This window comes from Ovis canadensis, chromosome 2 (genome assembly GCF_042477335.2).
Source record: "Ovis canadensis isolate MfBH-ARS-UI-01 breed Bighorn chromosome 2, ARS-UI_OviCan_v2, whole genome shotgun sequence".
Lineage (NCBI taxonomy): Eukaryota > Metazoa > Chordata > Mammalia > Artiodactyla > Bovidae > Ovis > Ovis canadensis.
In genome coordinates, this window is record NC_091246.1 from 51,641,205 (window position 1) to 51,657,297 (window position 16,093).

Sequence of the window (16,093 nt, forward strand, 5' to 3'; positions counted from 1 at the left end):
CTCTTTCCACAGCACCTGCTACTTTCCAGCATCACTGCAGGCTTTCTAAACACTCTCAAAGGGTGAGGTGGAGCTCTTCCTTAGGAGTCAGCCCCTCCCATTTCAGAGCTGCCTCTGCTCTTCCATTGCATGAATTATAGATGCAAGAAATTACTAAAGCCTAAATAGGCAGATGAGTTCCCTTTCTCGACCCATTCTGTCAATCAGGAAGGTGGTCGGTCGGCAACACTTAGAGTTATCAGTTCCTCCGATAGTTAAATTCTTGTTCTAATTCATCTAAAATCCACTGTCACTATGCATTGTGCATAGCACACTGAAGAAGGAGCATTCTGGTTTTGAAATATGTGACCAGTTCAGTCATCTGGTTCGTGTCTAAGAATTATATATATGGCTGGTTGGCGTGCATAATTTGGGGCAGCATCCTTCTAACAACTGTTTGATGATTCTTCGACAGGAAATCTGGCTGCATTAAATTCCTTCCTTCTGGCCCCAGAGATGTCCATCTAAGCAGCTAATGGCTAATACGACTAACAGAGGAACAACAGGGTTCACAGGAAAGAGAATTCAACTTGACATTATAATTATTTGCATTAGAACCTTGTCTCTGTCCATCACCAGCAGACCGACTTTAATACTGGTGGTTTCTAAGCCTCTCCCGTAATCTGTAAATCTGTAAGATGTTGAACAGATATAAACTTGATTCATATATAAATTATTATTGGTCCAATACTATACTTTGACAATACTATCAAATTATGGTATTGGACCAATACCATAATTTGATGATCGGTTAACTCCAGAAATGAGAAGACAACAATAATATGGAAAATGTTAAACACTCTGTGTCTGGGATCCTACCAGTCTAACTAGGTGTAAAACCCTGCTCAGCAACTAATCAGTTGTGTAATCTCGAGCAAGTTTCATCATTTTTATCTTTTATTTATCATTAAAAAGTTCAAAAATACTCAAAATAGAAGGCCGGGATTAACTAAAGTGATACACTATCGCCAGCTTAAGTAATTTTCAGTATTTTGCTAATATCCTTTCATCTCTCCCAACACTTCCCCCGCTCCGAGGTATTTTAAAACACATTTGGGCAAGCTGTTGTTTTAAAGATCTCTGTGCTTCAGTTTTCTCATCTAGGAAATGAAGATTATAACATCGAATTCATGGGGTAGCACTGTACTGAGTATTCCGTACTATTATTATTTATGATGGTACCTATGCACACCTCCCCCTCTGACCGGCTCCCTTCAGCTACGCGCACCCGGTTCAGGACAGAGGTTGTTAAACAAAAGGCCTGGAAGAACAGGAGTCCTGCGTCGCTAAGACTGCGAGCACCCTCTTCAGGCCACCCTCCTTCAGAACAGCTCAATTTAAGGAGGAAGTTTGTCCTTCGCAGGCTCTCGTCGCCACGCGTAAAAATGAGGGGCGGGAACAGGAAATGGGTTGGGCCGAATTCCGGGCGCCGGGAGGCTGCGGAGAAGATCCGAGAGGTTGGCAGCTGGGAGCCGTTAGCGAGAGCTGAGATGTTCCGGATCGAAGGCCTTGCGCCGAAGCTGGACCCAGAGGAGATGAAACGGAAGATGCGCGAGGATGTGATCTCCTCCATACGGAACTTCCTCATCTATGTGGCCCTGTTGCGAGTCAGTAAGTACCCTCCGGGCTGTGGCCGCGAGACGCAGGGAGCTCGCCGCCACCTGCCCACCCGGCTCTGGTCCCACCGGCCTTGTGGGGGCCTTGGAGCAAGAGCTAAGCAGTTGCGAGGAACAAGAGCTGTGCACGCTGAGGGCGGCGGGCGCAAGCGGGCAAGGCTTAGGATTTACGGGTCAGGGTGGGGGTACCAAGTGCACGCGGCGAGCCGGACCACGAGGTTAATCACTCAGCCCCTCCTTAAGGACGATTGAGTTGAAAGAGCCTCTAAGGTTTGCGGGTGCGATCCCTGGGGTCGCGAAGATCCCTTGGAGAAGGATATGGGAACCCACTCCAGTATTCTTGCCTGGGAAGTCACATGGACAGAGAGCTAAAGTATATGGGGTCGCAAAGAGTCGGATGAGACTTGGCAACTAAACAAAACTAACTTTATCCCCAGGAGCAAGCCCCTCGTTTTGCAAACAGAAAAGCTGGTATCTAGAGTGGAGCAATAGCTGGCTCAAGGTCATTCAGCGATTCAGTGAATGATCTTGACCTAGAATCCAGAGTTCTTAACTGACTGCCAAGTTTCCTTCCATTAGTGCTAACCTTTGAAATCTAGATTTTGTTCCTTTTATTTGTAAAGAGAGTGAAATAGGTGATTACTTTTTCTTTTTTTTTTTTTTTTAGAAGAAGAAAGGATCGATAGAGTTAATGGTAATACCTGAACATTTATTTGATTTTTACGTTTGGTAGAAAATATTTGCATTGCCTGATTTTGGCCTAAGTCTCTGTATATCCTCTTTGCAAATAAGAACTCCATTTTCAGAAGGGACTTTCGCCAAGTAGTAGAATTATAGGCACACAGTACTGGAGCTAGATACAGTTTTATAGATCAGTGCTCTGGTTTTACTGATAGGAATCTCAGAAGTGAATTGCCCCTGTTGCTAGATTTCTAGTTCAGTATACTTTTTCATTGTTCCTTGTTCTGTATTATTGATAGGTCTGGATAGAGAGGAAGAGTTGATTCAGATAAATGGCGACCATACCACGGTCATCTTGTGTAAGGCTCATGTTGGGCCTAAGGCCAGAGTTCTTGAGGTCGGGTCTCTTTTACTCTGTCCTTCACTGTGTGTGGTGTTACTCTGCTTCCCCAGGAGAGGGAGCCCTTGGAAAACGGAAACTACCAAGTCATTTTGCTCCTTCAACAGCTTGCAACTCTCAACTTGACTAATTTCCTCCTCTTGCCTTTTTTTTTGGTTGACTTAGTTGCCAGTGAAACATTTGCTGCTTTTCAATGACCTTTGTGTTTGAGACGAATCAGTTTAAAAACAAAACAAAAGAGAATACTGATCCTTGAAAGTGACAGTGAAGTCGCTCAGTCGTGTCCGACTCTTTGTGAGCCCACCAGGCTCCTGCGTTCATGGGATTCTCCAGGCAAGAATACTGGAGTGGGTTGCCATTTCCTTCTCCAGGGGATCTTCCCAACCTAGGGATTGAACCCAGGTCTCCCGCATTGCAGGCAGACACTTTAACCTCTGAGCCCCGAGGGAAGCCTTACCACTTTTTAAATTGAGATGTAATTTGCATGTTATCCACTTAACCCATTTAAAGTATACAGTTCATTGGTTCTTTGTGTAGTCAAGAGTTGTGCAACCATCACCACAATCTATTTTAAAACATTTTCTTCCCTTCTGAAAGAAACACCATGCCCATTAGGTGTCATTCTCCCATTTTCCCCCTTCCCTAGCCCCTGGCAACCAATAAGGGACTTTTTGTCTTTAGAGGTTTCCCTATTCCAGATATTTTTTATAAATGGAACTGTACAGTATATGACCATGTCTAGCATAATGTTTTCAAGGTTTGTCCATATTGTAGCATGTATCAGTATTTCCTTTTTATTGCCAAATACTATTCCATTGTATGGATATACCACAGTTGATCCATTCTTTGGATGACTGTTACTTTTTTTTCTGATAAGAATTGGGGTTTTAAGTATTTAATGTATTAAATACATTAATAATATTGTGTAATCATCACCACCATCTCTGGAACACTTTTTCTTTCGTAAAACTGAACTCTATAGCTGTTACACAGTAATTCCCCATTCCTTGCTCCTCCTAGCTGCTGGCAGCACCCCTCATCCCTTTTTTTTTTTTTTTTTTTTTTTTTAAGGAACCACTATACTGTGCTCCATAGCAGCAATACCATTTTTATACTCTTAGCAACAGGGTACAAGAGTACCATTTTCCCACATCCTTGCCAAGTTTTTTGACAGTAGCCATCCTCGTGGGTGTGAAGTGATATCTCACTGTAGTTTTGTTTTGCATTTCTCTAATGATTAATGATGCTGAGCATCTTTTCCCATGCTTATTTTGGCCACAGCACTGTTACACAAGACAAAAATATCACTTCTTTAGATCCCTATGACAGCACTTCCTTGTGTGCTAGACGTTTTTATCTACACCACTCTACTCATAATAACTGAAATAGGACTGTATCAGATGTGAACTGAAGCACACAAATAATATATGACTAATCAGTGGGGGAACGAACATATGTGTCTAGCTTTCTAGGTCCCTACTTCAGTGTTTTCCCCCACTCTCTGCCTTTCAAATGTGTTTTTTTTAAGTGAGAAATGCCATTTTGTTCCTTCCAGAGTTTTGTTCCTTTGACAGTAACATCACAAAGTAAAAAGTTGTCATTTGAAGGAGGATTAGATTTCTTCTTTATGTCGTAAGAGGAGAACTACATGAAGAAAAGATTTTATCTAGTGTAAGAGTGAACTTTATAATACTTGTAGCTGCACGACAGTGGGATGGGCTCCCTTGAAAGACAGCAGTTTGCTTTTACTGGGTGCACAGGCCAAGGCTTAGCCATCGTTTGTTTGAAAAATGTGTTGAACTGTAAAATTTATCTCCCAGTCCTGTAATTCCATAATGTAACTTATGATGATCTGGATCTGAGAACAAATTCTGGGTTTATTTTCCTTTCAGCTCCTTTTATCTTAAAGAAATTGGACAGCATATGAAGAGTGGGTGTCACGTGTGAATGCATGGTATGAAGAACCTGGTTACAGTTTCTTCTCCTATCTGGAAATGAATAGGCCCAGAAAGATGTAAGAGACTCTTCGACTGAATGGACATAAAAATTCTACTTGTTGAGAACAATTTTGGCGCTGGTACCTGACCTTTATAGCTAAAACTCTTTGGCAAGTATGAAGAGACGTTTTACAGTCATAGTATTCCCTTATACCTGTGATATCAGCCTCAATGAATGTGGGTGTAATTGTACATCATGATGTCAAACTCCATTTTCTAGCAAGTATGAATTATAAGGGAATTATGTCTGCAATGGCCCTGTCTTGTGAGTCATTTCTGTGTACTTTTTTACTTCTGTTTGGAGTATATTTGTTGAAGAATTCCTCTCCATTAGTTATGTTTTATGGAAGCCAGCACACAAACATGTTGTTTAAGCATGGGACTATTAGTCTATATTTTTAATAAGAAAAATACGGCTTTTATTTTTCTTAACCCACATTTTTGCTGCAAACGAACAATCACTGGTGAGACTACTGTAACACTGAGACTATTGCAAACCACATTGAGTTCCTCCTGTTTGGGACTGGAGAATTTGCTAGTCCTGATAAAATAACATGGTTCTATTCTTAAGCAGTCTTTACGAAAGGCAGCATTACTGCTTGAGGCTGAGAATATGTAATACCACCAAAGGGGAAAATGCTGTATTTTTAAAGTCAGGCAGTTCTCCAAGTTTGTTGGGAGAAGGGGAGAGTCCTTAACTTTCCTCCCAGATACCATGACATTCACCTCTTTTTCAAGAATTACATTGAGTTTACCTTCCTGTCTGTAAATAACAATTATGTTGTTACTTTATGAATTTTCTGTTTTAGATGTTGCCTGCTGACTTCTGCATGTGAGGATTATGTCTCTTTCCTGTCCTTACCTCTGTCTCTCACACATCTCATTTCTGCTTCCTTTCTGTGTACTTATTAGTGTGATTTTCATTAGATTGATTTCATTAGGACTCCAAACACTGTTTATTGTTGCCTTTTCCTGCATATCCTTTTGATTTTCCTAGGCTTAGTTTTCTGAACTTATCACACTAAATCAGCTAAACTTTTTGCCATGTATTTAAATTGCTCGGTGTTCAGTGTCATGAGGGGTGCTGTTTTGTCTTAAGTCTTTCCTGCAAAAAGGGCTTATTTGCGGCGAGCTGAATTTGGCTTATGGGACACCTGCTCTAAAGTACAGGGCAGAATCTGGCAAAGTGTGAAATAGCCTCCAGCATTACAGAACTGTCTTGTTAAAGTGAGATGCTTGTTCTCTTGCAGATATTTATAAGGAAGATGATCTAACATAAGGTCTGGCTTTTAGGGGCTTCCCTGGTGGCTCAGATGGTAAAGCATCTGCCTGCAATATGGGAGACCTGGGTTTGATCCCTGGGTCAGGAAGATCCCCTGGAGAAGGGAATGGCAGCCACTCTAGTATTCTTGCCTGGAGAATTCCATGGACAAAAGTCCCAGAGATTAATAACTCATTTATCAGTTAATAGTTTCTATTATATGCCATGCTCTTGTGCCAGAAGCTGGGAATGGACAATCATGGGACTGCCATTTTGGGGTCTATAATTCACCAAAGGATGCCACACAAATGGATATCTGAAGGACCTCACCTTGCTGCTGGTTCAGATTTGAAGGAATAACTACATTATCTTCTGGGGAAAGGGTAAAGAAGGGGGAGCCAGGTAGGAATTGATTAAGGTGTTCAAATCATATTGATCAAGAGGAATTCAAAATTGCTTACTTAAACCTAGATGCAATGTGGGGCCTAGATTTGAAAGGAAGGTCAAACAGGATGGAATGAGCAGACTAGTACATGTTGATTGGGAGGAATGTAATGTAGGGGAAAGAAAGAATTCAGGGAAGACTCCGGAGGTGCAGGGAGTATCTTAGATTATCTGGGTGAACCCAGTGTAATCACACGGGTTTTAGAACAGGGAGAAAGAAAGCGGGGTCAGAGATGTTACAACAGAAGCAGAGGTTGGAATGATACGGCCGCCTGCCAAGGAATGTGGGCCGCCTCTGTGTTCCATAAGCGGGGAAGGGTGGGGCACAGATTTTCTCCTAGAACCTCCAGAAGGGCCGCAGGTCTGCAGACACCTTGACTTTAACCCCTCAAGACCTGTTTCAAACTTCTGACCACAACCGTAAGGTAATTTGTGTTGTTTTAAGTTTGAATAATTTGTTAGAGCAGCAGCAGCAAACCAATACATTTATACCACTCCTCCCTCATTTCCTGTATTGTGGCCTCATCCTCTTCAGATCTAGGGTAAATCCCTTATCTGTTCCACCATCTTTGGCAGAATTTTATTATTCACTGATCAGGCTTGAAGTACTTTCTGGTCCTGGATTATCTTTTCCTTATAAACTTCCTCAGCTGTGACCATGGCTTTATTTACCATCTATCTAGCAGAAAGTCCCACTGTTTATTTCAAGTTGAAGTGTTGGCCATGTTTGGCTATCCATCTGCCCACCTAGCAACTCCATCTCAGGTATTTTCAGCTTGCAGGTCCAAAACTGGACCCAGTACTTCTCACTTGAAATTTTTTGCTCAAATTCAGTAAATGGCTCCATCAACATAGCTGCTTAAACTACAAATTAGGGAATCTTCCTTGAATCTTTAATTACATCTCCAAACCCCCTCTTGCCATATGAGATACATACCAACAGGTTTGGAGTTTAGGACAATAGTCATTTTGGGGTGGGGGCATTCTGCCTGCTACTTTAATAAAGGTTTAGATTTGGTGGGGAAAAGTTGCAAGTGTCCTCCTGCCAAGATCTGCTTTTCTCTGGAAAGTCATTTTCAGACCTCAGTCTTCCTTAATCACTCAACCCCACAGCCATAGCCTAGATTTAGATTTGATTTCTTTCCTCCACTACAAATAGTTCAGCCCCACTAGACCCTCTCATAATGTTTATCCTGCCCCTTCATTGCTGTCCTTCACCACCTTCATGCCTCAGCTCACTCCACTAGCCAGTGTTGTGATCATTCTTGCATACACCTTCAAATCTCTTCCCTCCCTGTAGTGTCAGTGTACTTGTCTGGCAAAACCCCATCCTGGTTAAATCCTACTCTCTGCAGCTGAAGTGTCTGGAAAGATACACCCTGACAAGCTCTACCTGGAAAATGATGACTGTTGAACGTCGTCAACTGGGTCCTGTAGAACCACTGCATTTCCTTAGTTCATTCTAATCCACTAGATAGACATGTGACACCTTCTCGGACCTCTAGGATCTCCCCTTATCTTCAAGCTCAGGTGACAGTGTTGCTTCTTCTTTCCCCGAGAAAATAGCGGCATCCAGAGGAAAGCTCCCATACACTTACCCCGTGATGACCCACCCACCAGTAGCTGTACCCTCCCTCCCATTAGGAAAGTCAAAGTGTTAGTCGCTGAGTGGCATCCAACTCTTTGCGACCCCATGGACTATAGCCCATCAGGCTCCTCTGTCCATGGGTTTCTCCAGGCAGAGATGCAGGATACACAGGTTTGATACCTAGATCAGGAAGATTCCGTTAGGAAAGCCCTCTCCTATTTAAGACCAAACTCCTCAATCCCACCTGCATCAGCTACCCGACGATCATGACCCATCAAGTCTCTTGGATCATTCCCTATAGGATTCAAAAGGGCTGTGATTTCCTTTGACTTTTAAAAAAGCCCTGTTGCAAATTTGTTCCCCTGGAGGAGATGCTGAAATTTTGTACAGGAGGTTTTAGGGGAAGTATTTGGGGGGATGGGGAAGCACTTCTGAGAGCAAGTGAAACAAATCTGGGAGGGAGGAGAAGTTGAACTGTGGTGCAGCTACAAATAGGGTATCAGCCATGCAGGACTATCCCAGTTTAGCACGGAAACCTCAGTCCTGGGCAAGCCAGAATAGTCGCCCTGGTTGAAAAAGCAGCTTCAGTCAGTCCCACAGGTATCTGATGCTAGATGGCCCTTCAGAGAAGTCCTGAGCAAGGCCAGAGGGCAGGGCCTTTCTGCCCTTGCATTGCCTAGCCACCGCACAGGGGCTGCTGGGCCGGTGTACTATATGCAGGCAGCTTCCTTCAACTGAAAGCATCTCCTGAGGGGGATGCAGCTGTGTGGTGTCTGTAGCCAACCTTTATAGCTGCTGGCTGATCGAGTTCCTTCATCCAGAGTTGAAATCTGGGTGGTTCGGCATAGCATCCACCATAATCCTCTTGAATCCTCACCCCTCTCCGTCTTCCATCCCATTTCTCTGCTCTCAGTTAAATGCTTAAGAAGGCTGTTTCTATTTTCACTCCTTCCTCCTGTTATCTCCCGAACCCATTCCAGTTAGGTTTGCATCCCCACCAATCTTTTGAAACTGCTCGTCAAGGTTAACCTGTCTTGCCCTTTCAGCAGCATTCAACACACTTCCTTACTATTTTAACCACCTTACAGGCCTTCTTGATTTTCCTTTTATCTACCCTTTCTGTTCCACTCACCCATCCTTCCTCAGATTCTTTTGCTGGTTCTTCATCTCTAACCTCTGACACTGGTGGTGTCCCAGGCTTCACTCCTCGGTCCTCTTTATTTACAGTAGAGATCCTGCACTGACTATTGGTTTTCCTATCTGATCTTTTGGCCCAAAATACCTTTCCTTTCCTTTCAGTGGAGAGGAAAGTTCCTGTTCTGAAAAACAGAATCCTTTAGTTTTGTTTTCCAAAAAGATGTGTATCACTAACATGACCTTTTGAACTGTTTCCATTAGATCAGCTTGTTGGTTTTATAGCTAAGGTATATATAGTCATCTGACAAGGACCACAGTTGACCTACTATAACTTACTCTACCCCAATTTGTATGTTTATTTAGGAGGGAAGAAAGTAGCTAAGTGCACATATGTTTGTGATACCAAGAGACTGAAGACTACTTTTTATGGGACAGTGTGGAAACATAATGAAGACTCCTGCTGGGTGTGATAGAGCAGTGGGAACGTACGTGATGCTCTTCTTCCCCAAATTCAAATTGCATTGTCTCTGATTATCTGAGCTGATAGAAGAAAAACAATATATAAATTACTTGAAATAATAAAGATATTGCAAAAAAAATGTTTAGAAATGTGCTAGATGAAAATTAGAACCAGGAAATGATCTAATGAATTGCTCATTTACCATCATTAGTAAAATTCAGCATCTATATATTTTCGGTATACTTTTGAATAAAATTTAATAAGCTTTGTATTGAACCTTCACATCAATTACAGAATTTCACTCAACTTTTGTAATAACCATTGTTTTCATTGGTCACAAGTGTAAGACATGGATTCTTTATTGAACATAAAAATAAAAGTGTAAGTTAAACCTTAAACCTAGTAAATCTTGAGAAAATCATTCTTAGTAAAATACTGTTGTTAGCCTAGTGAAACAATGATGCTGTTAAAGAAGCTGAAGAGAAGGGCATTTAATTTAACATCTACTTTTTCCTCTAACCAAACCCTCACTGTTGTTAGCAAGCATTCTACTGCTTAGAAGTTCATCACCATGAAAAGAATTCGTATTTTTTACTTTATTGTCCCCTAAGTTGCAAGGTGCTTATTTATTCCTGATCTGACAGAAAGCACTTAAAATTTTTTTCAGCCTGTTTTCTTAAGCATATCAAATTTAGACCCCTGTTAGTAATTTCACTTTTCTTGAGTTTATAGTGACTAGCAGAGGCAGAACAGGGTGGGGGTGGGGGGGCGGAGTGCCAGAAATGGTGCTAGATACTGTAGACTCAGATCGCCACTTATTTCCTTCCTTCCAATTCCATATGTAAATAAGAGAGTGAAATAGCATATTCGTAATACTCATTTCTTGGTAGGAAAAGGACTCTCAGGATAAATACGTCTTCATGTTTATGGGTAACTGATGTTTTTTTCACATAAAATTTTAAGAGTCAGTGGATACTAAGCTAGGTGTCAGGTACTTGGGAATCAAAGAATGCATACTAGGGACAGTTTTCATACACAGATGCCTCTTGCCAAAGGAGAGGTTCAAGTATAATAGGGAAAAGAACACTGGCAGTGTTGGGCACCGTGTGCAGAGGGCTTTTCCAAAGCAGGCTGCAAACCACACAAGAAGCTTTTAAACAAAGACCTACTGAATCAGAACTGCTATGGGTGGAGCTTAGGAAATCTATTTTTTAAAGCAACCAGTGGCTTTCAGACACTGCCTGTTGTCTGCTGCTGCTGCTGCTAAGTCGCATCAGTCGTGTCCGACTCTGTGCGAGCCCATAGACGGCAGCCCACCAGGCTCCGCCGTCCCTAGGATTCTCCAGGCAAGAACACTGGAGTGGGTTGCCATTTCCTTCTCCAATGCATGGAAGTGAAAAGTGAAAGTGAAGTTGCTGTCATGTCTGACTCAGTGACCCCATGGACTGCAGCCCACCAGGCTCCTCTGTCCATAGGATTTTCCAGGCAAGAGTACTGGAGTGGGGTGCCATTGCCTGTTGTCTAGGCCTCCAAAAATATTCCCAGTCTCCTTGGTGGAGGTGTTCACATTCACAGATACTGATTTATTTAGTGACTACAGAGGACCAGGCACTGTGGTGGGTGAGGAATACAGGAGAGAAGATTTCAGTCATTGTACCAATCCATAAGAGGCTTACAAAATAGCAGGGGAGTTGGATATTACCTAAGTTCATCAATAATTAAGTCATTATGTAAACTGCTATGGAGTAAACTAACGTGGCTGTAAGAACATGGAGTAAAGGAGCCCTGGCCTTCTGGGATGGGGAAGAAGCAGGGAGGGTTCCCTGTGGAAGTGACAGATTTGGATGAATAGGAACTGTCTACATAAAAGTGTTGGGGGGAGAAGGGGTCTAAAAAATGCTAAAATATATGTGTTAAATAAGACTGTTAAGTGTGACTGAAGTGTATTAAGCACTGAAGAGCGAGAAGACCTTTGATTCTTTTAGGAACTCCTGTTGTTTACTGTGTTTTCATACTTTAGTCTTAAGAAAGAGATCCCATCCTGACATCTGCTGGCTAGTATATATACTGCAATTCCAAGTTATACAACACAAGAAAGCCTCAGTAACCATTTTTTAAAGGCTACAATAATAGATTATAAATAAAGCACCAAGATTCTTCCCTACTCTATTGTAGACGTCACCCAGGAGACGTGAACAGTTGCTACTTGCGTGCACTCAGTATTACAGCTATGCTTAGATGGTGCCATTTGCCTGCTTTTGTGCAAGTTCACAAAAACAGAAAGTACACGTCTAAAAGTTGAAGCGACTTGTTGCTGAGATGTAAACACATTACACAATCACTTACACACTCCTTTAAACGCAGTACCTTATGAAATATTTTCAGTTATAATAAAAGGTTCTTAAATTGTCTTCAGAAACACACAGCTGACTTTAGTCCAATAAGCATTCTGCCAAACCTAAAGATCTGCTCTAAGCACTTCTGATTATTTCACCTGTTTCTCAGTCACATGAGTAGTATTCTCATTTTCCGCTTAGGCCTATAAAGGACAAGAATACAAACAAATTTTAATATTACGTGAACAACTACAGTGATGCTGCTACATTTGAAACTATGTTCCCTTGGCAGCTGCCTCACTGTGTGACTGAAATATTCAACAATCCCCTGACATTAAAAGATAAATTTGGTGAATAAGGGGTGATTCAGAGACATCAAAATGTAATGCAGAAAATGTGGGCTGTTGAAGAGTACAGGTTTATGTTAGGAAGGAACACTAGAATCAGTTCAAAGTCCTCAGTTCTATTATGTGACTCTATGAGTCAGATTTTTTAACTTGCAAACACCAAAATCCAGTTTTGGTAGATGTAAGGAGAAAAGTAATTCATTATAAAGGATTCTAGGTAGCATCAGCCTGGAGACTAGGCAACTGGAACATCCCCCTTTGTCACTCCATGCAACTGGAGCAGTGAGGACGCCACCTTTGCTGAGGATTATATGCCACCACTTACTACCAAGCCACAGCTCCCTGGACTATCATGGCAGCCAGTATTGCTCAGAAAACATCTTGCTGCATTTGCTACGGTTGCCGTAGAGAATTACTCCAAGATACAACTTTGTTGTATCTGATTCCAAGTCCAAGGAATATTTATAGCATCAGGGTCACGTGGAAAAGTAAAGAAAAAAATCAGTTTCAGCTTCTGTAGTGAAAGGCATGCTCTGATTGCTAGCAAGTTCACAGGATGGGGAATTCCCAAATGGAGGCACGAGTTCAGATACTGGACAGCCAAAAAGGAATGACAGATGTCTACTGTATTGACCCTGGACAAATCACTCGGAGCCTCACTTTTCTATAACACAAGGGAAATAACGTTCACATGGTTAAGGCGATGATGTAGGTGTACTTACTCATTTTACAATAAATACCAACTATGTGCCAGAATGCAAAGATGCGCAGGTCCTTTCTAATCTAATGTAGGAGAAAAACCAATACACATCAAGTGGTGGGATAGAGGCAGGCATAGATGAGGTGAGGGCAGAAAGAAGAGGGGACTCAACTGCAGTTTACAAATGATGTTCTTGTATTTAAGCACGTATTTAAAAACAAAATTTCCATGTGTCAAGTGATGTTTGTACCAATGAGAGAGACAGCATGCTCTTGTAGAAAGCTGTTGTACTCCTTTGAAAGGCTTAACTGTTTCATAGACATGCCAAAACAATAATGTTGGCAGGCACAAATCCAAAAACTCAGGCTTTTGACTGCTTTTTGATAGACATCAAGACTGCCAGTTTCATACAATGGGACATCCTTCAAAGGATTAAACATGTTATAGCTTTGCCCAAAGATGAGTTAAATCATCACGCCCATTGTAGTGTGATGCAGTCTGAACTTCCCCTGTTCTGATCTGACCTAAGTCAGAGTGGTCTGCTATTTGTATCTAGCTAGTGTGTACAACTTTGACTTTGCTTAAAATAAATTGTTGGCCTTAGGCTTAGGGTGCGTGTGTTTTTGTGTTTTTCTTTCCATTTATAAAAGAAAAGCTGCATGGTAACTCAGGCCTCACCCAGAATCTGTAATAATAACAATTCATCATATGGTATTAATAGATGGAATATATTTTTAGAGAATACACTGTATAGAACTAAGGACTGAGATATGTCAGTAGTATCACTGACATCAGCTATTTCAAACCTCAGTATGGTGCAATGATTTGTTTTTCACAGCATTCTTACATTCAGTTCAGATCAGTTGCTCAGTTGTGTCCAGCTCTTTGTGACCCCATGGACTGCAGCATCCCCAGCTTCCCTGTCCATCACCAACTCCCAGAGCTTGCTCAAACTCATGTCCGTCAAGTTGGTGATGCCATCAGCCATCTCATCCTCTGTCGTCCCCTTTTCCGCATATCTTCAATCTTTCCCAGCATCAGGGTCTTTTCCAATGACTGTTCTAAGCATCAGGTGGCCAAAGTATTGGAGCTTCAGCATGAGTCCTTCCAGTGAATATTCAGGACTGATTTCGTTTAGGATGGACTGGTTTGATCTCCTTGCAGTCCAACAGACTCTCAAGAGTTCTCCAACACCACAGCTCAAAAGCATCAATTCTATATGGTGCTCAGCTTTCTTTATGGTCCAACTCTCACATCCATATATGACTACTGGAAAAACCATAGCTTTGACTAGATGGACCTTTGTTGGCAAAGTAATATCTCTGCTTTTTAACATGCCGTCGAGGTTGGTCATAGCTTTTCTTCCAAGGAGCAAGCCTCTTTTAATTTCATGGCTGTGGTCACGATCTGCAGTGATTTTGGAGCCCCCCAAAATAAAAGTCTGTCACTGTTTCCATTGTTTCCCCATCTATTTGCCATGAAGTTATGGAACCGGATGCCATGATCTTAGTTTCTTGAATGTTGAGTTTTAAGCCAGTTTTTTCACTCTCCTCTTTCACCTTCATCAAGAGGCTCTTTAGTTCATCTTTGCTTTCTGCCATTAGGGTGGTATCGATATTTCTCCTGGCATCTTGATTCCAGCTTGTGCTTCATCCAGCCCTGCATTTTGCATGCTGTACTCTGCATATAACTTAAATAAGCAGGTGACAATATACAGCTTTGACATACTCCTTTCCCAATTTGGAGCCAATCCGTTGTTCCATGTCCGTTTCTAACTCTTGCTTCCTGACCTGCATACAGATTTCTTAGGAGGCAGGTCAGGTGGTCTGGTATTCCCATCTCGAAGAATTTTCCACAGTTTGCTGTGATCCAAAGGCTTTGGTGTAGTCAATGAAGCAGAAATAGATGTTTTCCTGGAATTTTCTTGCTTTTTCCATGACCCAACAGATCTTGGCAATTTGATCTCTGGTTCCTCTGCCTTTTCTAAATCCAGCTTGAACATCTGGAAGTTCTTGGTTCACGACTGTTAAAGCCTGCCTTGGAGAATTTTGAGCATTACTTTGCTAGCCTGTGAGATGAATGCAACTGTACAGTAGTTTGAACATTCTCTGCCATTGCCTTTCTTTGGAATTGGAATGAAAACTGACCTTTTGCAGTCCTGTGCCCACTGCTGAGTTTTCCAAATTTGCTGGCATATTGAGTGCGGCAGTTGCACAGCATTATCTTTTAGGATTTTAAATAGATCAACTGGAATTCCATCACCTCCACTAGCTTTGGTTGTAGTCGTGTTTCCTAAAGCCCATTTAACCTCACACTCTAGAATGTCTGGCTCTAGGTGAGTGATCACACCATCGTGGTTATCTGGGTCATGAAGATCTTTTTTGTATAGTTCTTCTGTGTATTCTTGCCATCTCTTCTTAATATCTCCTGCTTTTGTTAGAATCACATCATTTCTGTCCTTTATTGTGCTCATCTTTGCATGAAATGTTCCCTTGGTATCTCTATTTTCTTGAAGAGATCTCTTATCTTTCCCATTTGTCTTCCTGTTTCTTTGCATTGATCACTTAGGAAAGCTGTCTTATCTCTCCTTGCTATCTTTGGAACTCTGCATTCAGATGGATGTATCTTTCCTTTTCTCCTCTGCCTTTTTTTTTTTCTTTTTCTTTTCTCAGCTATTTGTAAGGCCTTCTCAGACAACCATTTTGCCTTTTTACATTTTTTTTTTCCCTTGGGGATGGTTTTGATCACAGCCTCCTGTACAATGTTACAAACCTCCATCCATAGTTCTTCGGGCACTCTATCAGATCTAAAACCTTGAATCTATTCGTCACTTCCACTATATAATCATAACGGATTTGGTTTAGGTCATACCTGAATGGTCTAGTGGTTTTCCCTACTTTCTTCAATTTAAGTCTGAATTTGGCAATAAGGAGTTCATGACCTGAGCCACAGTTAGCTCCTGATCTTGTTTTTGCTGACTGTATAGAGCTTCTCCATCTTTGGCTGCAAGGAATATAATCAATCTGATTTTGGTATTGACCATCTGGTGATGTCCATGTGTAGAGTTGTCTCTTGTGTTGTTGGAAG

At 41.7% G+C, this 16,093-nt stretch overlaps 1 protein-coding gene across 2 annotated transcripts; it reads left to right on the forward strand.

The window, feature by feature from the left end:
- The first annotated feature begins 1,254 nt into the window (after positions 1–1,254).
- TOMM5 (translocase of outer mitochondrial membrane 5) lies at positions 1,255–10,021 on the forward strand. 2 transcript variants are annotated; one of them, XR_011446569.1, is made up of 3 exons: positions 1,255–1,650; positions 4,629–4,998; positions 9,527–10,021. XR_011446569.1 is itself a non-coding variant. In XM_070292223.1 (3 exons), the coding sequence occupies exons 1-2, from the start codon at positions 1,425–1,427 to the stop codon at positions 4,661–4,663; spliced, it is 261 nt and encodes an 86-aa protein (XP_070148324.1). In that variant the 3' UTR covers positions 4,664–4,690; positions 9,527–10,021. The 2 variants fall into 2 exon arrangements, 1 of the variants encoding a protein (XP_070148324.1); XM_070292223.1 differs by having other exon boundaries at positions 1,425–1,650; positions 4,629–4,690.
- The last annotated feature ends 6,072 nt before the right edge of the window (positions 10,022–16,093 follow it).

Bases quoted from the DNA above. Each gene is read 5' to 3' on its own strand.
- TOMM5 (XM_070292223.1), top strand. From the start codon at position 1,425: ATGAGGGGCGGGAACAGGAAATGGGTTGGGCCGAATTCCGGGCGCCGG. The intron at 1,651-4,628 runs GTAAGTACCCTC...TTTTCCTTTCAG, and splicing joins TGTGGCCCTGTTGCGAGTCA to CTCCTTTTATCTTAAAGAAA.